The 25,991-nt window shown below is 32.8% G+C and overlaps 1 protein-coding gene across 1 annotated transcript in view; it reads right to left on the bottom strand.

Moving 5' to 3' along the window:
* Positions 1-25,991, bottom strand: part of LOC145239994 (IgGFc-binding protein-like) — a 266,786-nt gene that overhangs the window by 203,710 nt on the left and 37,085 nt on the right. The window contains exons 6-13 of the mRNA XM_080103577.1: positions 25,523-25,644; positions 20,972-21,095; positions 18,956-18,979; positions 14,706-14,827; positions 12,778-12,901; positions 9,557-9,580; positions 6,948-7,069; positions 3,598-3,721 (exon numbers count right to left, since the gene is read on the bottom strand). Of these exons, the coding sequence (XP_079959703.1) occupies positions 3,598-3,721; positions 6,948-7,069; positions 9,557-9,580; positions 12,778-12,901; positions 14,706-14,827; positions 18,956-18,979; positions 20,972-21,095; positions 25,523-25,644 (786 nt within the window). The remainder of the gene's footprint in view (positions 1-3,597; positions 3,722-6,947; positions 7,070-9,556; positions 9,581-12,777; positions 12,902-14,705; positions 14,828-18,955; positions 18,980-20,971; positions 21,096-25,522; positions 25,645-25,991) is intronic.

Here is a 25,991-nt window from a genome sequence, read left to right as displayed (position 1 = left end):
AGTATAACGTATATGATATCAGTATAAGGTTTTTAATATCAGCATAACGTTTTTAATATCAGTATAATATTTTTAATATAAATGTAATGTTTTTAATATAAGTGTAATGATTTTAATATACGTAGACGGTTTTTAATAGCAGCATCACTTATCTAATATAAGGATAACGTTTTTAATATCAGTATAACGTTTTTAATATCAGTATAACATTTTTAATAACGGTTTTAAATATAAGTATACTGCTTTTAATATGCGTAGACCGTTTTTAATATCAGATTCACTTATTTAATATAAGTATAACGTTTTAATATAAGTATAACGGTTTTAATATAAGTACATTTTCATTGATATCAGTATAAAGTTTTTAATATCAGTATTACGTTTTAAATATCAGTATAACGTTTTTAATATCAGTATAATTTTTTTAATATAAGTATATTTTTATTAATATCAGTATAACGTTTTTAATATAAGTATAACGTTTTAAATATCAGTATAACGTTTTTAATATCAGTATAACGTTTTTAATATAAGTACATTGTTATTAATATCAGTATAACGTTTTAAATATCAGAATAACGTTTTTATATAGGTATAACTTATAACGTTTATAATATAAGTGTAACGTTTTTATATCTGTATAGATAAGTATAACTTTTTTAATATAAATATAACGTTTTAAATATAAGTCTTATACTTATATTTAGAACTTTATACTTATAACGTTTTTAATATCAGTATACTTATAAACGGTTTTAATATCAGTATAAATTTCTCATATCAGTATAACGTTTTTAATATCAGTATAACGTTAGTAATGTAAGTATATGGTTTTTAATATAAGTATGACGTGTTTATATCAGTACACGTTTTTAAAAACGTTTTTAATATCATTATAACGTTTTTAATATCAGTATAATGTGTATATCAGTAAAACGTTTTTAATATAAGTATAACTTTTTTAATATCAGTATAACGTTTTTAATATCAGTATAATGTTTTTAATATAAGTATAACTTTTTTAATATCAGTATAACGTTTTTAATATTAATATAAGTTAATATCAATATAACTTAATATCAGTATAACTTAATAAACGTTATACTTATATTAAAAACGTTATAGTGATATTAAAACCTTATAGTTATAGTTTTTAATATAAGTATAACGTTTTTAATATAAGTATAACGTTTATAATATAAGTATAACCTTTTTAATATAAGTACAACTTATTTAATATAAGTATACCATTTTTAATGTCAGTGTAATGTTTTATATCAGTATAAAGTTTTTAATATAAGTATAACGTTTTTAATATCAGTATTATGTTTTAAATATAAGTATAACGTTTTTAATATAAGTATTACGTTTTTTATATCAGTATAACCTTTTTAATAGAACGTTTTTATCAGTATAACGTTTTTAATATCAGTATAACCTTCTTAATATAAGTATACCGTTTTTAATATTCCTATAACGTTCTAATATATCATTATAACGTTTTTAATATAAGTATAATGTTTTTCATATCAGTATAACGTATTTTATAAGTAATGTTTTGGAACTTCGTCATCCTCATTGCACTTTCATATAAAAATTTAATGGACAAATATAAGGTATAAGGTATAGATATCTAACATAGATCTAAGGATAATCACGTCGGGGTCACCAGTTTTAAAGGCTGCTTCCAAGGTGTGTTCTATGGCACAAATACGTTGACACATTGGTTCTCGCCAGATTCACCGTTTAAGAAACGTTGAACTTGGCCTGAAACAGATGAGTGACTATTTGGGAAGTTTAGTTGCTATATACTTTCTGGGAAGGTTGGACATGGGGACAGCCCTCACCCAGAAAAATAACTCCTCACTACAAAAGCATCTATAAATTTATGGGTGGCCAATGCCCCTCGTGGATTCAAGGCTTTGGGATGGAGCCATAGTGGTAGAAAGAGGGAAAAGCGTGGTTTAGTGTGCTTTTATATATATATATATATATATATATATATATATATATATATATATATATATATATATATATATATATATTATGAGAAATACTTTGCTCGGTGGACTAACTCGCAAAAAAAAAATCATAAAAAATAATAATGATAATGTCGTTTAGCAAATCCCGTCTGTGTTTGTTTATAATATCACGTCAGCTGATATCTGGGCTTGACAATGAATGCATTGGAAAGGTAACTTCTGATTAAAGTTTGATTTTAAAATATGAAAAGGAAGAAATGATTTGCGGCGATTTAAAATGGTAAACTGAACTCTTTAATTAGAAAAAAATAAAATAGTGAGGGCTTGAACAAGGGAATCATTCAATCTGTAATCGAATGCTCCACAACTAAGCTATATCTCCAGATGATAATCTGTTTTTAATAAGGGAAGTAGTAGATACCGTGCCACATATAAACGTTAAACATTTTGCAATAAAATCGAAACAATAAAAATGAATATATTTTTAAAAGGGAATTAATCAATTCTGTAACACACATAACACGGTGACCTTTTTTGCGGTAAAACTGGAACAATTAAAATAAATATATTTATAACTAGCGGGGGTACCCGGCGTTGCCCGAGTGTTTGTTTCCGGGACAGGGGGGGAGTTTTAAAACATGTTATGGTAGGTAAGTAGGAAGGATCAAACCCGGAGTCATGAGTAAAAGTAGGAAAATAAAGTGTGAAAAAAAAACCATCTGCAACGTTAACAGTTCGGCCACCAAGAAAAGTCCATTCCAGTTGTTTAGGAAAAACAAAAACAAAAAAAAAAAACGACTACGGTAGGTCGGCGCGAACGTGAAAATATAATGTGAATTGTCCAGCACGCTAACCACTACGCCACAGAGCACTGCAGCTTAGTTTAGTGATTTTAAATAACTTCACATGAAAGAACTACGAAGCCAAACCGGTGTTCTCTTCTCAACTGTTCCTTGTGAACGATCCCCAAACGGTGTTAAGTGGTGGCAGGGGGAGGAGGAATTTATTAGAGAGAAAATATTTTACCACTTCCATTGATCTTAACCGATTTTGGCCGTGACTTCTCAGCAGAAAAAGTATAGAAATCTAAGATTATCGAGGAATTTGAGAAATAATAAGCCTATAACACACCTCAGATATTGTTCTGCCGTTTGTGCATATTATATTTGCATGAAATATCTTGATTTTTAATCCTATTAATGTCAAAATCGGACGGGAAAAATGAGTTCATTTTATTTATATAGAAGATAGATAGAAGAAGAAGATAGAATAGATAGAAAAGAATAGAATAGAAGAAAAGAAAGAATAGAAGAAGAGAAGATATAGAGAAGAGAAAAGAAGAGAAGAGATAAGGGAAATAGTCGATACTCTACCGAATATAACGCGGTAACCGTTTTGCGGTAAAACTGGAACAATTGAAATAATTATATTTATAATGAGGGAATTTCTCGATTCTGTAAAACACATAACACGGTAACTTTTTCTTGCGGTAAAATCGGAACAATTAAAATAACTTTGATTTTAATAATAGAAGTAGTCGATGCTGTAACGAACATAACACGGTAACATTTTTTTTGCATTAAAATAGTAAACGAATCCAAGCAAAAGAACTTACCAATTTTGTAGACGGATGTAGCAAAGGTACCTCCACAAATCTCGCCAGACTTGCATTTCATGTTACATTGGTTAGAATGTCCATATTTCGCATAATGTCCTCCGCAAAAACATTGCTTCGAAAACTGAACATAAAATAAATAAATATTTAAACTAATCAAATATTGCAACACGCATTTTGGGTATGTAATTTAATATGTTGAGATATTTTTTATCATAAACTTAACAAACTACTTAACTCAGTTTTTAATAACGAGCAGTTCAGCCCGGACTTTCTCGGGTCCTGTACAGTCTTCAGAACTTTATGTGCATATATATATATATATATATATATATATATATATATATATATATATATATATATATATATATATATAATTATTTTTTTTACTATAATAATTAAATACCTACAGACACTAGTGTTTCATCCTTTCGGGAATTTTCAGTGCAGGGTGTCACGATTAATACCAGTCGAACGATCCGAACCCCGCATCACAAGACATCTCTGGCTCGGTTAGCGAAGACCTAATCCATTCGGCTACCATTAACCGCATGAAATAACGTCGAATTTAAACATTTTTTTAATTTTAAATGTTCATTTACGTCAGTCAGAGAGTGATCTAATCGTTATACGATGATCTATGCATAAGAGTTAAGTTGGCTTACTTTAATTCAACTAAAAGTGCTCAACGATAAGAAACGAATTTCTTAAAGGGGCTGTCATAATTATTTTTTTACTATAATAATTAAATATATATATATATATATATATATATATATATATATATATATATATATATATATATAAATTGACTCATGTCCAGGTAATCTACATCTATATTTCAAGTGTTTAGATCCAAAATTAGCGGAGAAGTTTGTTAGGGTCTGCAATGGTCATCTATTTCAACTTTGACTTCTGTGGAGCCAAATTTTCGCCCGAAAACTGATTAAAACGCTTGCGACATGTCTGAATATATTTTATGTAAAATTTCAAATGTTTAGACCAAACATTAGCCTAGAAATTTGGTAGAGATCGCAGAGATCATTTTTTTTTAACTTTGACCCGAATTTGGACACCTTAACATTTTTTTTATTTTGGATCAAATTGAATTAAAAAGTTTGATCCATGCACAGGAAACCTACATCTAAAATTTCAAGTGTTTAGACTCCAAATTTGTGGAGGAGTTTTGTAGAGTTTTCAAAGGTTAAATCGTTGAACATTGCCCCCTTGACAGCTAAATTTCTGGCCGAAGACCGATTAAAAATATTTTCCCAGCTCTCAATACCCCTTTATATCAAATCTCGAGTCTGTAGACTGAAAATTGACAGAGTAGTTTGGTAGAGAAATGTGCGCACAGACAGACAATATATATATGTATATGTATATTTAGTGGAGATGGTAATTAATAAAAACTGAAGAAAGTGCTCAATACTTGCAGAGCAAATGCGCGTTTTATTTTTTATTACCGTATCTTTATGTTAAGTTACATTATTGTTTCGGCTACTCGGCCGTTTTTTGGCCGTCTGTAGCGTCCTCAGACTTTTACAGAAATGTTCGCTATTTTGGGATGAAAGAGTGAAGAGTGAATGTATGAGCACATACATCAACATATATACACATATGTGTGTGTGTATATATGTTGATGTATGTGCTCACGAGTATTGGTATCTGCATGTGCGCACGCGCTTGCACGTATGCGTGGGGTGCTAGTATGCCTGAATCAATATGCGCATATGAGGCCATATAATCGCCTCCCTGCGGGCAGAGGCGTCGATGTGCGTATGTATCTGTGTATGTGCTCATCCATGCCTACGCACGCGCACCCAATCTTGGCACCTTAAAGAAAATTTGACGTAAGCGAGAGCAACGCAGGTGTCTATGCATGCAGGCGCACATGCGCACATATATTTGCACGCCAGGGCGGGGATGTATGTGTACCTGTGACCGTTTCTTTTAAGTATATATGTGTGTACGTGCGCATGTGTGTACCGTGGCCGCGACTGCTAGCTAACCCTCTCCAAACAATTAAACACAAAATAAAAACTAAAAATAAATAAACCGAATCATAGTCCCCCCCCCGCTTCCAAACATAATTGAAAACCCAACAGGTCAAGACATACTTACCAAGAAATCATCTCACCAACGAGACGCTAAAAACTTTAACACTAAGACTCGAATTTAAAGTAACCCTCCCTCATCCCACCCCCACATATTCCCCTCATGTATTCCTATACCCTCAGCCACACCAGAAATTAACCTCCCAGACCCTCCCCCACAAGTTCCTTAAACCCCAAAACTAAAACATTATCGACATACTAAACACCCCCACCTTCCCCCTTGTTCCCTTCCTCTCTTTCTCATCCGCCCTCCTCGCAAACCCCACCTGACCTCATTCACTCTTTCACTCTTTCATCCCAAAATAGCGAATATTTCTGTAAAAGTCTGAGGACGCTATACACGGCCAAAAAAACAAAAAAAAACGACCTAGTAGCCGAAACAATAATGTAACTAAACAGAAAGATACGGTTATAAAAAATAAAACGTATAAAACACAATAAATAAAGTTATAATATTCTTATAAAATAAAAACAAAGTAAATAAGATTATAATAAGAACATTATAACTTTATTTATTGTGTTTTTATTTCATAAGAAAATTATAATCTTATTTACTTTGTTTTTATTTTATAAGAATATTATAACTTTATTTATTGTGTTTTATTTCATAAGAAAATTATAACTTTATTTATTGTTTTTATTTCATAAGAAAATTATAACTTTATTTATTGTGTTTTTATTTCATAAGAAAATTATAATTTTATTCATTGTGTTTTTATTTTATAAGAACATTATAACTTTATTTATTGTGTTTTTATTTTATAAGGACATTATAACTTTATTTATTGTGTTTTTATTTCATAAGAACACTTTATTGTGTTTTTATTTCATAATATAATTATAACTTTATTTATTGTTTTTATTTCATAATATAATTATAACTTTATTTATTGTTTTTTATTTCATAAGAAAATTATAACTTTATTTATTGTGTTTTTATTTCATAAGAAAATTATAACTTTATTTATTGTGTTTTTATTTTATAAGAACATTATAACTTTATTTACTGTGTTTTTATTTTATAAGAACATTATAACTTTATTTATTGTGTTTTTATTTCATAAGAACACTTTATTGTGTTTTTATTTCATAATATAATTATAACTTTATTTATTGTGTTTTTATTTCATAAGGACGTTATGATAACATTATAGAAACGAATATTTTCCTCTTTGCAATCATTTTAATTTTTGCTTCGGATGATTTAAAACATGTTATATTTAAAAGACGTACCTGTACACCGGCAGGTGAGAGTCCACTTTTCTTACAAATATTAATACATTGTTGAACTGATTTCACATCTTCTTTAAAAGTCATGGCTCGAATAAGTGTGTCTTTGTAACATCCAACTAGCACTAGAAAAAGAAATAATGCGGTTCAGTGAATAGAAGAAATATTACGAAAATGCCCAGTGCATAATTCAAAAGTAGACAACGTATATACCTCTAACATAATTATAATTCATATAATGATAACATAATTATAACACATATAATTAGAGCATAATTATAATATATATATATATATATATATATATATATATTTACATACATATAGAAAGTAATAAAGATTGAACATTCCAAAGAATAGTAGACACTTACACGTTTCCACCCCCTGGAAACACTTCAAATGAACTAGAAAAATCTATTTTTATATCTCCAACACATTTTGAAAATAATTTCTGAAGAGGACGCTTCACAGAACGTCTGAAACGCGTTGAAAACGATTTCAATGATTTAAAAACATTATTACAATGATCTAAACAGAATTCTCAATGAAAAACCAAGACACGGAATAATAAAATAATCTTAAAAAATACACATTATTGGTGACGACCCCCTTATTTATATATACATCTTTCTTTCGTTGGAATTTCTTCACCCATTTTATATATATATATATATATATATATATATATATATATATATATATATATATATATATATATATATATATAAAGCTGAATGTGTGTGTGTGTTTCTGGTCACTAATAGGCTCCTATATGGTTGACTATTTAAAAAAATGATTACATATAATGATAGAAGATGTATCGAGACACAGGAATGGGTATGTTTGATCTGGCAGAACGGTGGTTCATTAAAATTGTGGGGTCTGCGTCGCGCCTTGTCCACAAAGTATGGAAACAAAAAATTTAAAAATGAAAAAAAAAAACACGTTTACAATTGTTTTTGAAATAGATGTACATAAGGATACTTTAATAAGTATGTTTTAACTTAAATAGGGATGATATAATAAAATTGTGGGGTCTGCGTTCGGGCCTGGCCTTCATAGAATGGAAATAAGCACAAACTTTAATAAAGACTTTTCATATCTATCTGCGTAAGTATACTTTGATAATTATGTTTCAGTTTGTAAGAAATATGGTATAATAAAATTATTGAGTGTTCGTTGGTGCCTGACCTCCATAGAATGGAAATATGTCACAAAGTTTAACAAGTTTTTTTTTAATATAGATCCACAGAATATTGTGATAAGTGTTTCAGTGTGAACAGATATGGTATAATAAATTATGGGGTTTGTCTATTTTATTTTTACTTTCATCATATTTTGCTTTGGTTTTGATACCCACAAATTCGAAGCTATCTCTTTACAACCCTTCCTTTTCATAACTTATCATACTTTCATAAATCAGAGTCCATTTTTGTAGGCTGTTTTTTAACCCAGTCACCGACGGGTACTTTTGCTAGTATATATATATATATATATATATATATATATATATATATATATATATATATATATATATATGCATTTAAATAGGTTGCATTCCAAAGCCAAAATAAATGTATCTTTTGATTTTTCATTCGCAATATTTTATTTGCCATACACATGTTTCATTGAATGGTGTACAAACATCGGACAACTCATCAGAGACTGTAATCATTTTCCTTGCAAAAATCATAGTTCCAAGTTCTATTTGTTTATATTTATGTATATATGTTTACATATAAATTAATTTAGATTGTTTTCTCTGTGATATACGCGTTTTTAAAATTTAAATTGAATTAAAATGTTTAAGTTTAGAAAGCCAAAATACCACGCATATTGTCTAAAAACTGAACATATATTTATATGTTTTGAAATCTTAATTTTCGACGATTATAGCGTCTTTGTCAGGATTAGATCCAATTTGTTTTGTTTTTTTATTTCCTCTTTTTTTTCCTACTTTCGTGGCATAGTGCTAATACAACGAAAAATCGAACCACCGTGTTGTTCTTCGACGGTGATATTTTCAAATCTCCAGGATAAGAGGGACTCGTTGCATGCGTGAAATCAATCAGTTAAAAAAATTTCCGAAGCGTTGTTTAAAATTTAAATTGAAATATGTAAGTTTACGTTTAAAATGATAAAATACAACAAAGACTGTTTAAAAAAAAAAACCAAACAAATATTTATATGTTGAAAAATTAACATTTAAACGTTGATTCTTACAATGTGATTTTTTTTATTTGTGCGGAAGTATGATGTACTATATTTCTTTCTCAATATTTTTTTAGTGTTTATTAATTTATTTCATTTGGGCTAGTTCTATATTTATAATACAATGGACATTTTTTCATAGAAATGTTAATAATCTCGTATTGCTGTGTGTTATTGGTTTATCTAAGAAAAAAAAAATTGTGCGCTATACAGAATAATACCAGATTCATCAAAGCATATGTTTTGGTTAAACATATTTCTGATTCCGTGGAATTTCCATGGGTTCTTCCAGTAAAATATTAAAGAGACAAACACGTATAAAACCAAGAATTATACTCGATCATATTTGATACAATTTCTAAGAGAACAGATTAAAAAAAATATCAAAATATGATATTTACCTGGACGCATTCCTGGAGGCAATTCTTCATGGCGGTAAAGAAAGAAAAAGTATATTAATATATTAATATAATGATGTAATGATTTAATAATACATGCTGTAATAGTCGACGAAAGATTAAAGTGAATTTCATTACATTTATTTTCAGATTCAATTTTGGTTTTGTTTCTTAGTATTGCATACACATTGTATATTTTATGAAATTCGCTTTAGACAAGGCATGAAGCCACTTGATATAAGGAGCTAAAGAATGCAACTTCAAGGCCAAAAATTTCCCAACGATACAAATTTGGCAAATAGAATTAACATCCACGCTATTTTAGATGCAGTTCATTTTGAAACAGAGTTTAGAAGATTTCAATGCTGAGTTTAAAAAAGAAAAGCAAACAACAGTTTCGTTTAAAAAAGCATAACAGCAATATTTCTGACTTTCACATGTTTTCAGATCTAATAAATATACACAAGCTGGAAGATAAAATTGTCTCCCTAAAAACGCTAACATGATTCCGTTTCCGTTTGATGAAAGCCGGTTTTCGTTTTTTTTTTGTTGTTGTTGTTGTTGTTGTTGCAGGCAATCTGCTAGTTCGCCAGTTGTGCACATCAAATTCAAAAAGCGGTAGGAGACTTCTATCATGTGTGCAAATGACACGATGTTCAACGAGCGAGATTGGAGATGCGCCGCTCTACAACTCATGCTCTCTAATGATCCAAGTTATGAAAACATGAGCATTAACAATACCTTCAAAATGCAAATCCGGATGGTTCAACGCTTGAGGACACAGATTAACGAAAATTCTGGCCACTCTTATTGTCTTTGGTGTGGTTTCAAGTAAGGGTCAGGTCATGCCACGTCACATCTTCGAAGTCGGCTTGAAAGTCAACACAAAAGTTTACCTGAATGTGCTGAAGCGCGTGGTGATCCCCTGGTGCAATCGGGTGGTCGCTGGCAGACCCTGGGTTTAGCAGCAGGACTTGGCGCCGACCCACACAGCCACAGATTCCCAAGCTTAGCTTCACAAGGAGTACTATGAACATGTACCCTTCTCTCACAGCCCCCCCCCCCGACTCAATCTGCACCCGCTGGACTAATGCGCTTGGTCATACGTCGAGGACATCAGCAACATGACTTCCAACAACACCAAAGCCGGCCTAATCGCCGCCATCCGCCGAATATTCGCCAAGTTTCCGCCGGCGCTTGTGGGAAAGGCATGCTCCTAGATCCAAACCCGAATCGAGTCGGTAATTGAGAAAAAAAGGTTTTCGAGTATAATGAAAACGAATATTGCATTTAAATTTTCCGCAAACAATGAGTCGCGTAATTTATATATATATATATATATATATATATATATATATATATATATATATATATATATATATATATATATATATACATACATATATATATATATATATATATAAAGTTTAGGTGAGATAAGTCATCGGTATAGTCGGTTTCAAACCTGGTAATAGGGTACCGTTTAAGATACCCACATCAAGCTCTCTTCAGTCGATACACCTCATCTCCTCTATTATCAGGGTTGAAACCGACGGTATCGATGACTTATCATCTAAACTTTCTGAAAATAAAAAATATAAATAATACACTTTTATTTAAGGAAATTTTTATATATATATATATATATATATATATATATATTTATTTATTTAGTTTCTGCCGAGATCCTTTTTTCCAAAAATATAACTAAGTGTATTAACAACGAAAATACCGAAAGATCGGTCGAAAATATGTATATTTGAAAGAACCATTTTCGTTTTCTTTTCAAAAGACTTTTTTATTCCTACACGTCAACATATAGGAAATAAATACAGAAAAGATATAATCATTATATATTTTTCGTATTGATATTTTATCCAAGTATATATATATATATATATATATATATATATATATATATATATATATATATATATATTGACACGCTGGTGAATGGTATATATATATATATATATATATATATATATATATATATATATATAAGTCTAATGACAAAATATTGATTTAAAATTAGTCGAGCAAGAAACAGCGAGACGCAACAAAATGTTGAGTCAAAGCCAAGTTATTTCTGATGACTAATATTACACAATGAAGCTTTATGTATTTATGTATTTATGTATTAATGTATACAATAAAAACACATTTTTAAATAAATATTTATATTACTTGTATTGATCGGACTGTTGTTCTCACCTCGATTGTTATTTGTTATATATATATATATATATATATAGAGAGAGAGAGAGAGAGAAAGAGAGAGAGAGAGAGGAACAAACCGAGTTATGTCTTTATGAACGTTTCCTCTTTATTTTTAGACTTTCTCTGGATGTAATAAAGACGGAACGTTGATGAACAAATAACTCGGTTTGTTCCTTTTTTATTTCTCTATTTTGTCGGAATACTCTTTCCATTACTCTCATCATATATATATATATATATATATATATATATATATATATATATATATATATATATATATACGAGCAAACAGTTAATAAAACATGTTAAAAAACACTTTGAAAAACAGTTAAAAAACATATTTAATCTAAAAAGGAAACACTAGATAGGTGGATAGTCCTTAATCCACGGAGTTTCGAAGAAATACTTTCCTTCTCATGCGAGGGTATGAATTAGCAAAATGCGGGATCGAATTTTGCATGCAAATGTATTTGATGAAACAACAAGTAGGTCAAGGATCTTACTTGATAACAGAAAAGTGAAGCAGAGGGAATATGGCGAAGAAAAGGGTGATTACACGTGAATGAATAGTCTGGTGGAAGATAAATAATCCAGTGACGGTAAAATCCAAATATATAACTTCAAGAAAGTTACTTGAATTTCCATTTTCACAAGTAAAATCCAAGGAAATCCCGTAATTGGAAGATGGTCCAAAATAATCCAAAGGCAGAAATCCATGGAATAATTCACAAAAATGTGTACAAGGGGAAAAAAGGAAAAAAATCCAATAATATTAATAAAAGAAAAATAAGATATGCTTTTCACTCTACTGCCGAGACATAAAAATTTTTATTATTTCGCCATTTTATTTTATTATTTTAATGAGAATAGATGGAGATGGTGAATATTTTTCAGGACGATAATGGCTAATGGATTGGGCTAATGTAAACGAATGTAACTAAAATAACTGAAAAGATTGAATAAAACAGTAGAAAGGAGAAAGGCGTACTTAAAAAGTCACTTACCAACTTTATATACGGACAGAGCGTATGAACCGCCACAACTTTCACCAGATTTGCATTTCATGTTACAATTTTTAGCAAGTCCATATTTCTTATAATCCCCTCCGCAAAAGCATTGTTTCGAATACTTGAATATGAAAGACAGAAACAAAACCCATCTTAAACAATTCTAAATAATTGGTATACGCTGTAATGTGATCAATAGGGCTGTGACAACAGCATATTCTTTTCATTGTTTTGACTCTCGAGTATATATCCGACACAGTTCGACTTAGTTAATCAACCGAGAACCACATCACCTTATAGGAAGCATATACAAAATATTAACTGATATATATATATATATATATATATATATATATATATATATATATATATATATATATATATATATATATACTCGAGAGTCAAAAGAATAAAATAATATGCTGTTTTCACAGCCGTAGTGATTAAATATGTTAACTTATTTTCTAATCAGTGAAACATGTTAATTGTGCTGGTTAAATAAATGATTATTCATACAATTTATGTTTAATTTGCTTTGGTTTGTTTTCTTTACGGCATATCAACCCTTTTCGGGTTATTTAATGCAGGGTCCAGTTATTTTGGAAATAGTATTCATGTTGCATACAGTTATTTTGTGGAAGGTCTTCATTTTTTAAGCTCTTCGTAGCTTCAATCGCTAGTTTATAGTGTATGGTTTGGTTGTTTGATAGTGGATTTTATCGTTTTCGTTCCCTGTCCTGCAGAACATGAATGAGTTTTGCAATAGGAGAGGGAAAAGAATTACAGCATTAAGATTTCGTATATTTTAAGTTAGGAAACCAATCAGGAAGTGGGGTAGATAAAAAGAGAAATGGGAAATTGGAAGAAGGAAAAGGGGAAAAGGTGTTTTTTTTTTGTTTTGGTTTTGCAGAACATAATTAAGTTTTGCAAAAGAAAGTAGAAAAACAAAAAGCATCAATGTTAGTTGCATTTCGTTTCAGGAAGCCAATATCTTTAGACAGCCTGATCTGGTAGCATCTGACAATTTCTGTAACTTTTATGTTAACACTAGCGGGGAGTACCCGGCGTTGCCCGGGTGTTTGGAGGTGTGTGTGGTTTTGGGTAAATCACAACTCCGGGGGAGGTTAAAATAAAAAAAAGTTTTAGTAGGTGAGTATGAGGATCGAACCCGAACCCTTGAGGCGAAGTTGGAAATTAAAGTGTGAAAAAAAAAGCGTGCGACGTTAACAATTGGGCCACCGAGAAATACTAACGAAAACATGTTTGAATTTATATAATTACTTAGATTTGGCAGGTGCACGTATTAATGACTTAATGAGGATATATGACAGTGGGATAGTATTTCATTTACTGCAGGAACGCTTTTTATTTTTATTTTCCCAAGATGTTGGGGGGGGGCAGCTCCCTTTGCCCAAATTGAATAGCAATTGTTTGATATAAGGAAAATATTTCCACATTAATCAAAGCTGATTGCTTTCGGACAGTTCCGCCAGAATTAGTGTCGCTTTTATTATACGAAAAAGCCTAATCCACATGCGGTGAGCGAAAACTGTTGAATATTTATCTTCCCGAAGTCGAGCAAATTAAATAGACAGGCGACCTCCGTTGTTAACACGGAGATATTATGATTTATATGTGATATAAAAAGTTTTAAGAAGTTGTGAGCCGACCAACCGCTTCTCTGAAAAAAGCCTTTCTTGGATATACACAAAAAGCGAACATACATACATACATACATTTTCGCTTTTATATATATAGATGCTCTTCGAAAGTTAAAATCATCTCTTATGTTAGTTGTTCGTTTAAGAAATGTATTGCCTTTCAAATTGAAATATATAGCAAGTATGGCATGCGCAGCGCTTAATGAATTGAAATATAATCATTCCACTTAAATGTATTGAAATAACACCATTACAATTACATACCTGTACACCTGCAGGAGCAAGAGCACTTAGCTTGCATATATTGATGCATTCTCCAACGGATTTCACATATTTTAAAAAGATCATTGCCCTTATATGCTTGTCTTTGTAGCATCCAATAAACACTGAAATTTGAGGAAGGAAATGTTTATTATAATGTTTTCATTATGCCACAGTTTATACAAGAAAAGTATATGATATAATAGATACGCGTTATGATTATTTTTATGTCGATGAAGAATTGTAAAACTGCAGTTATGCTATCAAGTTTATCTTTTAAAGTATGCAAGTGTATAAATCTTTGAACGATTCTATAATACAAGTGTATGTATTTTTTTAAAAATTACATTTTCACTCCAAACAATATAATACAAGTATATGTAATATTTTTATTACATTTTCACTCCAAACAAGACACATTTTCACTTTGTTGTAGGGGGCTACTATCAGGGACATAGGCATCAGGGGTATTGTTTAGGGATTTGGGCAGCAAACTGTCGGTTCACGTTACACTTGAACTTCTGCATGTCAGTATAGTTGGGGAAGCAGGGGCCCGGAAGGGAATTCCAAAGTCTAGCTGTCCTGGGGAAGAAACTACGTGAGTAGAAGGCTCTCTTACATCTCGGGATCTCTACTGCGTAGGGGTGGGATTTAGCTGCTTGTCGGGTTTGTCAGGGGTATTTACGTCGAGGGGGCACAAGTGCTTGCAGTTCGTCAGAGCATTCACCGTTAAAGTACTTGTAGAACAGATAGAGGGATACATTGTTTCGTGGGTGTTTGGAGGTATGTGTTGAGAGAAAAAAAGTACTAGTAGGAAGGCAGGCTCGAACCCGTACGTGACGTCTGTGCTGTTACGACCACTGTCAAACCGGGAGTGACATAGGTTTAAATTAAGGCTAGACAATCGACAAGAAGGTATGACTTTCGAAAATATCGGTGAAAAAAGCGACCCCTCCCTGTGGAAAAGTGCCCAGTTAAGGGTGAAAAAAAAATGAATGTTTTTAGCAGATTTTTCGGTATTTGCCGTCTGAAGGGTCGAGTTTCAAAACGATACTGATCTTGTGAAAATCCGTCGCCTCTGCCGAAAGTTTTAGGCAGACATATAAACATACATATATACATTTATATATTTGTAGCTCAGATTTTCAACGCAAACCGATTAAAAAGCTTGCCCTATCTCTGAATACTCTTTATGTAAAATTTCAAAATGTTCAGACCAGAAATTGTCTGAGTAATTTGGTAGAGACCGCAGAGGTAATTTTTTTTTTTACTTTGACCCCTATTATGACGCCTTAGAATTTTTTTGTGGGGGGGGGTGCTCAAATTAAGTTATTAAATTAGATCCATGTCCAAGGAACCTATATCTAAAATTTCAAGCGTTTAGATATAGGATTAGATATAGGATGCTTGGACATGGATCTAACTTAATAACTTGATTTGAATCCAAAACAACAAATGTTAAGGGGTCATAATAGGGGTCAAAGTTTTAAAAAATTGAATGCATTTTTTTTTTTTTTTGCTCAGCATAAACATCCAAACACCCGGGCAACGCCGGGCTGAAATCCTAGTAAATTTATAAATTAAAATATACGGCATTAACAATTGATTATCTAATGTAATAAATTGAATTAAAAAAAATAATACTTCAATATTTTAAGTTATAAATTTATTATATGTTTTACTAAAATATCTTGTCCTTTTCTTTTCCAGTTTTAACAACTAGTCCTTTACTTTTCCATGTTTAAGCTTAACCATATTACTTTTCATGCTCACATTTTTCTATTGTAATCCATGATTTTTCCAGACTTCCAATAAATTCACTTGTTCTTTGTTTAATTTCAGTCTTATTTTTTGCCCTATGAGCATAACATTATACACATATTTAATAATAGCAATGTACGGCACTCGTCTGCTTTCAATAAAATCCCTCTAATTATACAACTTTCATGCTTTCATTCTCACTTAATACTTCTATTCTGAATTTGTAGCAACAGTAGTGACTGAAGCGAGATAGTTGCTATATAAACCAGTTATAAAACGCGTCGCTCACCTCCTTACATATTTGTACGATTTTAAACACCAGAAAATCCACTATAATTTTTGTTTTACTGAACGAAAATTGAAATTGTTTTCACAATATAGCTGAGAAGCTGATCTATAAACTGTAATAATTGGTTGAAATTTGATCGAAAAATAAGTGAGCGGTGGTAAAGCTTTAAAGCAGTTCTAAATGACTAAAACTGTCACTTAACCATATATTCAAACATGGTAGTGTTTGAATATATGGTTAAGTTTGTTTTGTCTTTTAAAGACCTGTAAGTGTAAATTCAAAAATCTAAACTACCTATCAAATGACTTGAACTTACAATACTAGAATTTGAAACCTAACATCGATAGTCCCTTTGACTAGCAAGACAGCAGCCCGATTGGGACGTATAAATATATATGTGAATAAAGCTATAAACGAACCGTACAGAATTAAGAGAGATTATAGAAACATTTATCGTTTGTCGATTTGAAAACAACGATATTTGATTCTGACGATTAAACCTATTAAATTAGAGTTTTATTTAAAAGTATTAAAATACGAAAAAATGTACAACCTTGCTTCAAGAATTATAATCAATACTAGCCTGTGTGCTCGGCGTTGCCCGGGTGTTTGGAGGTCTGTGTTGAGCAAAAAAGAAAAAGAAAACGTGCCGCGAAGGAGGAAAAAAAAGTCAAAAAAGTTACGTCGTTGCCGTTGCGTCCATCGCCAAACCAGCAGTGGCGAAGTTTTAAATTAAGGCTGGTCAATCAAAAGGAGAGGATAACTTTCGAAAATATCGGCGAAAAAAGCGACCCCTCCTTGTAGAAAAGTGCCCAATTGAAAGTGAAGAAATTAATGTTTTTAGCCAATTTTTCGATATTTGTCGCCCGAAGGGTCGGCTTCAAATGGATACCGATCTCGTAAAAATTCGTTGCCTCTGTCGAAAGTTTTACCAGACATACATACATATATGAATGCATACATACATGCATGATGATTGCAACATCTTGTCAGACGAGTACCACTCCCTCAGAAAATTAATGTCCATGAGCCGAAAAATGACTTACATCGCCACAGGGCAACTTTTAATAGACAAATGCCTGAGGGAGTATCTATACACAGATGATGTTACAGAGTCTTAGCTTTGTACGACAGCTAAGTCTCTCTCTCGATTCAAAATTTTGAGATCCAGCAACAAGCAAGAACAAGATAGCCAGCAGCAAGTTAAACTGTAGACCAGCTTAATGCGGGTACTGGTCTCCCGCTTTATGGGGTTTTAAATAAGATATTTGCTTCTCCTAGAAAGTTTGACTTTATCACGGCTTATGGGAGCCCTCTCGACCCCAGCACACACATACATACACAGAAACACACACAGTGTTAGTTGGCCGTTGACCCCGAAAAAGGGTTTATTCCCCCTTGGGATGGTCTTGGTTTTAATCCTTCAGGGAGACTAGTCACCCTCCTCACGAAACAACTCTGGTGGGGGAACCAGTTCAGTCGCCGGTGACCAAACCATGAGGCAGGTAGTACTGGGTTACATGGTACCAGTAGCATATGACATGGCCTGACGTACATACATACATACACACATTTAAACAGACAGGTGAGATTTCTATATAAGAAGAGGACCAAATTATATGGTACCAGTAGCATATGACATGACATGACCTGACATAAATACATACATACATACACACATTTAAACAGACAGGTGAGATTTCTATATTAGAAGAGGACCAAATTACATGATACCAGTAGCATATGACATGACCTGACATACATACATATATACATATATACATACATACATGCACACATACATTTAAACAAACAGGTGAGATTGATATAATAGAAGATGACCAAATTACATGGTACCAGTAGCATATGACATGATCTGACATGCATACATACATACATACATACATTTAATCAGACAGGTGAGATTTATATATTAGAAGACGACCAAATTACATAGTATCAGTAGCATATGACACGACCTGACATACATACATACATACATACATTCATACATACATACATACATTTAAACAGACAGATGAGATTTATATATTACAAGATGACCAAATTACATGGTACCAGAGGCATATGACATGACCCGTACATACATACAAAACAGACAGGTGAGATTTATATAATAGAAGATGGCCACATTTATTTTTCGAATTAATAAAATAAGCAAAAGAAATAAGATATTACTTACCTGGAGCGGCTCGTTTCGGCAATTCTTTATGAAGGAAAAGAAAAAAAAAATCCATTGAAATGACGTTGATTTTCATGTTTTAATATTTTATATGGATATATAATTGTTTCAGTACAAGATGACGGTGGTTATGCATTTTTGGTACCGCGATATTTTTAAATAGTTTTTTTTTTTCAGGTTAAATTCAAGTTTTACTATATTTTATATTAAATTGTTAGGTGGAAGCACAGATTAGTAACAAACCCTCTCCCCATGATAAGAATAGCTTTCGAAATAACAACAAATAACAAATCAGCGCGGTATCAAGAATACATAAGTACCAAAATGACTTCTAATCTAATCAGGTATTAGCGAAACGCCATTGTAATACTTCTGTGCTGTTTACTACGAACATAGATTTTACTAGCGGGGGATGGCGGCGTCTGTCTTTGCCCAAGCGTAAAGTACGCTTAAATATGACATTTTAATTTGCCCAGATTTCGTATATATTATTATAGAGTCGTGATTTCAATTGTAAAATATTAAGGTGCCATTAGGCAGGATCGAAACTGTAGCATTCAAAGCGGGATGCGTTACCAACGCGACACGCATATAAACCGATTAAAAATAAAAAATAAAAATAAACTAAGATGTATGTACCAAATATTTAACGATATTTTCAATTTTGACCCATTTTTGACCTCTTGCAAATTTTTTTTTTTGCGGTTTTCTTATAGGATGATCATCTTTAGTTAAGTACTACGTGTAATTATATTCATGCAGATATTCTACATGATTTATACTTGCATAATATTTGAGTAAAAAGTTTACAGTAAGCATAAAACTGTTTCCATATATATTTATGTATACGTATATATTTTTGTTTACTCTATCTATTATATTCATACAAATATTCTACATTATTTATGCTTGCATAATATTTGCATAAAAAGATTTTAATAAGCACAAAACACTTTCTATATATATTTATGCATGCGTGTATATATATATATTTTTAAATTTGCCTACCAAACTCCTCTGTTAGTTTACAGACATGAAACTTTATATAAACGGTATTTGAACCCATGGTAACTTTTTTATTTTGATTTTAGCCGAGGAAAGTGTGAAAATTTAAAAAATGGAATTTACCAGGTGGAGGTGAAACGATGGCACTACGAATATGCATGCGTAACGTAATATCTATTGATTCAAGTCTTCCAGCATGTTTTCATAGCTCAAGCATTAACGTCGAAGGAAAAAGTAAACCATAACCTAAACGTTTTGGTTTCGATTCTCGGTGGTGGCACACGAGTCATTTGTTTTTTTTTAACTTTTGAATTCATTAACCTATATTGGGTATAATATAATATAATTATAAATACGAAATTTGCATTAATCAAAATATCATATTTAAGCGTATTTTATGACCGGGCAATGTCGGCCGGCCTGCTAGTATTAAGATAAAATAATTCTTCCTTTTTTGAATAGCATGCTCTTGTAGTTTTATATTTTACTAATATATTGAACAATGAAGAAAGGAGAAAAATATTCCGAGTTGACTAGAAGGGTACGGCGCCCACTGAGATCTTAAGATTTATTTTTATTGAAATTACATATGAGTAGATATTATTTTTAAAGCGATTCATCAAAAATTGTTTGGTACGATTTAAAATGGCTGTGATTTTTATGAAGGGAGGAAAAGTCACAGAAACACAACGAAAATCAAATGGTAAGCGTCTGTTGCACTAAGGCAAAATCATTTGCAACGATGATCGAAATGAAAAGAAAATATTGGAAAATTAGGAAAAAATTGTTATTGCTCAGACTTCAGGATACAGATGAAAGTACTCGAGGGTGGCACACAGTTTTCATAACTGAATTATTAGGTTGGTGTAAAAATAATGTCGTTTTTTCGTTCAACTTTATGCAAACAACGACATTATTTTTGCACCAACCTAATAGTTTAAGAACTCATATAGCAAAATTACATTTTTTTATATATAATAGAGAAAGCGAATGAAAATAAAAGCAACTCACCAACTTCGTATACAGATAAAGCGAAGAATCCACCGCAAATGTCACCAGACTTACATTTCATGTTGCAGTTTTTAGCCTGTCCATATTTTGTATAACTTCCACCGCAAAAACATTGTTTTCCATACTGAATATGAAATGAACATAGAAATAGATATTATAAATTCATTTCAGTAAAAGAATGACCCATAGACTGGCCGAAAAGATATACCGTCAGAATCTTAAAGAGCTCTCCCGGTTGGAATATCTCAGTTAACGAGCGAATTCTAGGTAGCCTACTCCAACTCCAGCTTCAAGAAAATGACAAGATTTAAAAAAAAAAAAGAAAAAAAGAGGAAGAGTATACCAATCAACAGTGTGCCAAGTATTTCTGGATGAATTCAATCAGAACTATATAGATAAAGAATGCCTGATAGAATGTCTGAAAAAAGGATCGCTCCACGACGACTACGAGCGAATTATAATGCCTGCCCAAGATCAAGGCTTGATGACGAAAGCTATTTAGAAAATTAGTGTTCCCAGCAATGATTCCAGTGCAGATTCTATCACACAGAAGTAGAGAGTGTGAGCCAACTGATATCCAACTGTAAGGGTCTGTTGAGGGATGGCTATTATATGACTTGACACAATGGAGTGTGTAAATATCTCTTCTGAACGATCTGTAAAAAATTGAATATCAAATGCAGCAGCAAATGCTAGGAACATGTTTACCAGAAACAACAGTTGGAAATAAGTCATACACCATCCACTATAACCATACAGTTTCTACAGCTATGTATGTAGAAAACGAAGCCATAAAACCTGACATAATGGGACATGAAGGGGAAAGGAGCAACTTTAGCAGAAGTGTGGTGCAATGGAGAGCGCCTCTTTTGGGGGAGCTGGGGGGGCTTCTACATTAATGCCTAACTTGTCTGTACTTGTGAGGTGCAGATGTGTTAAGCAGGTGCTTATCGTTTTGAAAATGTTCTGGTATGAGTCTAGCCAAGATTAACAGTTTGTTTGTAATATTGAACCAAAGCAAAATGATATAAGACCATAGAATATGAAAGGTCGACCCCCCTCTCTCTCTCTCTCTCTCTCTCTATTTCTCTCTTTCATTCCCCATATCTCTCTTTCAATTGATACAGAGAGAATTAAATATAATTCAATTGTTTTAAAATAGCTGATGCTTGGATTCTGTGACGGCGGACATAGAATGCGTCTGGTTTTAACTGGCCTTTATAAAAATATGCTCCTCATTATGAAATCTTAAATAAATTATATACAGATTTTTATAAAAATTCATTTGTTCGCTATTTTTGTATAAGCGCTAAATTCCAGCATGCCATCAATGCCGACAACGGAAACATGCCTATAGCGATGCAATGAAGACAAAAAGCGACCCATGCCACAAGGTATAGCCGACGAAATATCGACCAGTTGTGTTGCTGTTTCCATGTCCCCATCATTGGATATCATTTATTCCCCCGGGGAGCTGGTTGTGCTCCCAGGACGTTCCCCAACCAAGTAACTCTACCCTGGAAACGATAGTGTCATGTAAGTTAGTGTCTCCAATGATGCGGAGTTATACATACGCTGACAAATTCGCTCAGCAACATAAGCACACCCGTTCACTGTAGAACTCCCAAAACGCCGGAAGGCCTTCTACTCTAATAGTTTCTTCTCTCGAAGATAACGATCTGGAATGCTTTTCCTGTTGCCTGTTTCCCTGGTTATAAAGCTCTCTAGATACCGGAAAGTCTTGTACTCTGATAGTTTCTTTCTTGGACTGCTAGACTTTAAAATTTTCTCCCTGTTAGCTGCAACCCTGAATGAACTGGCGTACAGAAGTTTAAGTGTAATGTGAACCAACATTTTGCCCATCTCCCCTAAACATGGGTCCAAATAGAAAACCCTTACGTCTAAGTGATTTGTTTATAACGAACGTGATGAAAAAAGTTAATAGCTCTCATCTGATTCTAGGTTACTAAAATAAAATATTATAAGCTGGTGGAGATATGTAATAGAGAAGAAACACCACGTCAGTAGCGATTTAATTAGTTAGTGTTAAATTTGACAACGGTTACACTTAGTGCATGTTACGACGACCCAGGTTGAATAAAAATATGGGTTACAAGGCAGAGGCAACAGATCAAAATCGAACGATGATATGACGTCACGTTTTAGAGCGAGAGAAACATAGGTTTTTCAGCTCAGTTCTATTGGTGGAACATGTGTGGACGAGACACGGCCTAAAATGTAGCAAACTAATAAACTCGGTGAATGTTATAAACGTCTGTCCGTCTACCTCATTCATTACTCCGTTAAAGTTAAAAGCAGGCATTGAAACACATGTTCCAACACGAAACTCCCCCATTGCACAAAGACAGCATACATTTTGCCGTTTCGCACGTCATAAGTCGAGTAGAAATAGGTAAAAATTATAAATACTAGATATCATTGTAAAAAATAAATAGCCGCGGCGAAATCACAAAAAAAAAACGCATAGTCGCAGAATATATGAATTTGTGATTGTTGGAAATTTTATATATAGTGTAGTGAATTAAGGAAATCAGTATTTCTAACAACCAGGACGTAACTTACACGGCAACTGATAAGGCTGAACTGCTTACCTGTTTATGCGCTTTTAATTCCACTTTAGATTCAATACACAATTCCCTTTCAAATTTACCTACTACACTTGAAAATCACCTTTTCTCATGCCCAATATATCACAAAATAAACCTCCAAGAGATGTGAACGTGATCTAACCCCTTGTCATACTAAGTAAGAAATGCTCGGCTGAGCTATCCCTCGTACTTTTCAAACACTACAATAAATACCTTGCTGAATCTTACTTCATATATAGATGAAAAATACCGTCTGCGGTATCAATGTATAAAAATTCTGATAAAAGAACTGGTCCGCTCAATTATCGCACTATTGGTCCCTTCCTCTTCTTTTCTAAAATCTTTGAGTCATTAATCGATCAAGAACTAGTCCGCGATCTCGCAAAAGCAAATCTTTCTGTCCGACAGTATGGATTTAGTAAATATCTACTGCAGATATTATAATGACCATCTCTGAACGACCACAGCATGCACTGGATAAGCCAGGGATTTAGCCCTTAGCATACCCAAAGCCTTCAACCAATCTGACATGTAGGACTGCTAATAAGAATTAAATCATAAAGTACTAGCGTTGGCTGGGCATTGGGCATTGGGCATTTTTATTGAGTAACCTATACCTCAACACAATAACAAAAGACAAAGCAATTATTTCTTCTAGGACACACTGCACTTAAACACATCTTCTCTATCTAGGATATTTAGCACTTTGTTAATCTCAACTAGTCCCCCATTTCCCATAATAATCTGATGAAGAATGACGTCATAACCGGAAGTAACCCCCACTTCTTATCCCCCCTTTACTCGAACAAAAAGGAGGAGATTAACTCTAGGAGTATTGTCTAATAAAAACAGTTGCCAATCCATGTGATGATAATCTCAAATCGTCCCCCACTTAACACCATAATTTGAAAGGGAATGACATCATCACCGGAAGCAACCCCTAACCTATCACCAACTCCTCAAAAAAGGGAAAAGATAATATCTGGGATTAAATCCTTCTTAGACAAGAGAAAAATCCAGGTTATCTTTGATAGACTTGCATCCTAACCACATAATATTAATGCGAGAGTGCCTAAGACGTCGATCCTTAGACCTCTATTATTACTGATATTCATAAACAACTTCCCCTATTACATTGTGTCTAAGATGGGGGTATTTATCGAGAACACAACGCTCTATAATAGACATAAGGGGGAACGGATGTACACATATCTAAGGCAAGGGTAAAATCCTTAGAAAACGAAATCCAGTCTGTAGTGGAATGGGGCCATAAATCAATAGTAACGTCCAATGCTACTACGACTAAGCCTCTTTCCTTTAACAATTCAAAAAGCCTTCTCAACCATAAATAACCACGACAATTAACACTTTACTTGGGAGTTCGTTCAAACTCATTGGTTTAACATTCACAAACAATATGGACGGTAACACATACATTGGAGCCATTGCGAAGACTGATGCAAATAGGTGAGTTTTCTCTATCACGCTAGATGATTACTCGTAAATGAGAGTACCCATTATCTCTACAAAGCTGTAATTCGTCCACGAAGGAAATATTGTTGACACATCTAAACTGGTGCAATCACAATTAGTCTCTCCCTTCTGGACAGGGTGCGAAGAATAGTATCCAATCTTATAGCCCAAACCTCTGTCCCATCGCCGCAATGTTGAACTTGTATTCTTTCGACAAACTCATTCAGCAACAAAATCCCACCCAAACACTGTTAATGTCTGCTGAGATTTCACTGACTTAGTATGTCGGCATTTCCCGGCGTTTTACGTAAATTGCCGGGAAAATTCCGACGATAGTACAGTTTGATTATTCGGTTTAAGCACGGTAGGACCATACTTGGTCTGCCGTATGTTTTGTAGTAATAATAATGAATGGTGTAATTGGCAAAAACACGTGGCTATCAATTGGATGTAAATTGTGATGACTTACCTGCAAACCGGCTGGTGAAAGGTAATTTGTTTTGCAGACATCAATACATTCCTCGACTGACTTCACATCTTTTTTAAACGTCATTGCACGAATGATCTTATCTTTGTAACATCCAAGCATCCCTGTAAAAAAGACTTCATACTTTTAGCTCTCGAAAAAAAAATCTATAAAATGATTTTCTTTTCATGTAATTAACAAGTAGAATACCCACCTTAGGAAGGGTAAAATAAATTACCAGAACAGAACAGATTTGTGCTCATTTCTTCTGTCACTAAACAAGGACTATCCTGGGAGCCCAGCGTTGCCCGGGTGTTTGAAGGTGCGTGTTGAGTAAAAAAAAAAAGCGGTAGTAGGCAGGCAGGCTCGAACCCGTACCGCGAAGGAGGAAAAGAACGTGAGAAAAAATAACGTGACGTCTTTGTCGTTGCGACTATCGCCAAACGGGAAGTGGCGAAGGTTTAAATTAAGG

This window comes from Euprymna scolopes, chromosome 19, assembly GCF_053919585.1.
Source record: "Euprymna scolopes isolate OS-2025 chromosome 19, ASM5391958v1, whole genome shotgun sequence".
In the NCBI taxonomy this organism is placed as follows: domain Eukaryota; kingdom Metazoa; phylum Mollusca; class Cephalopoda; order Sepiida; family Sepiolidae; genus Euprymna; species Euprymna scolopes.
The sequence above is the reverse complement of the archived record's forward strand: the minus strand, read 5'-3'. Positions and strand labels throughout refer to the sequence as shown.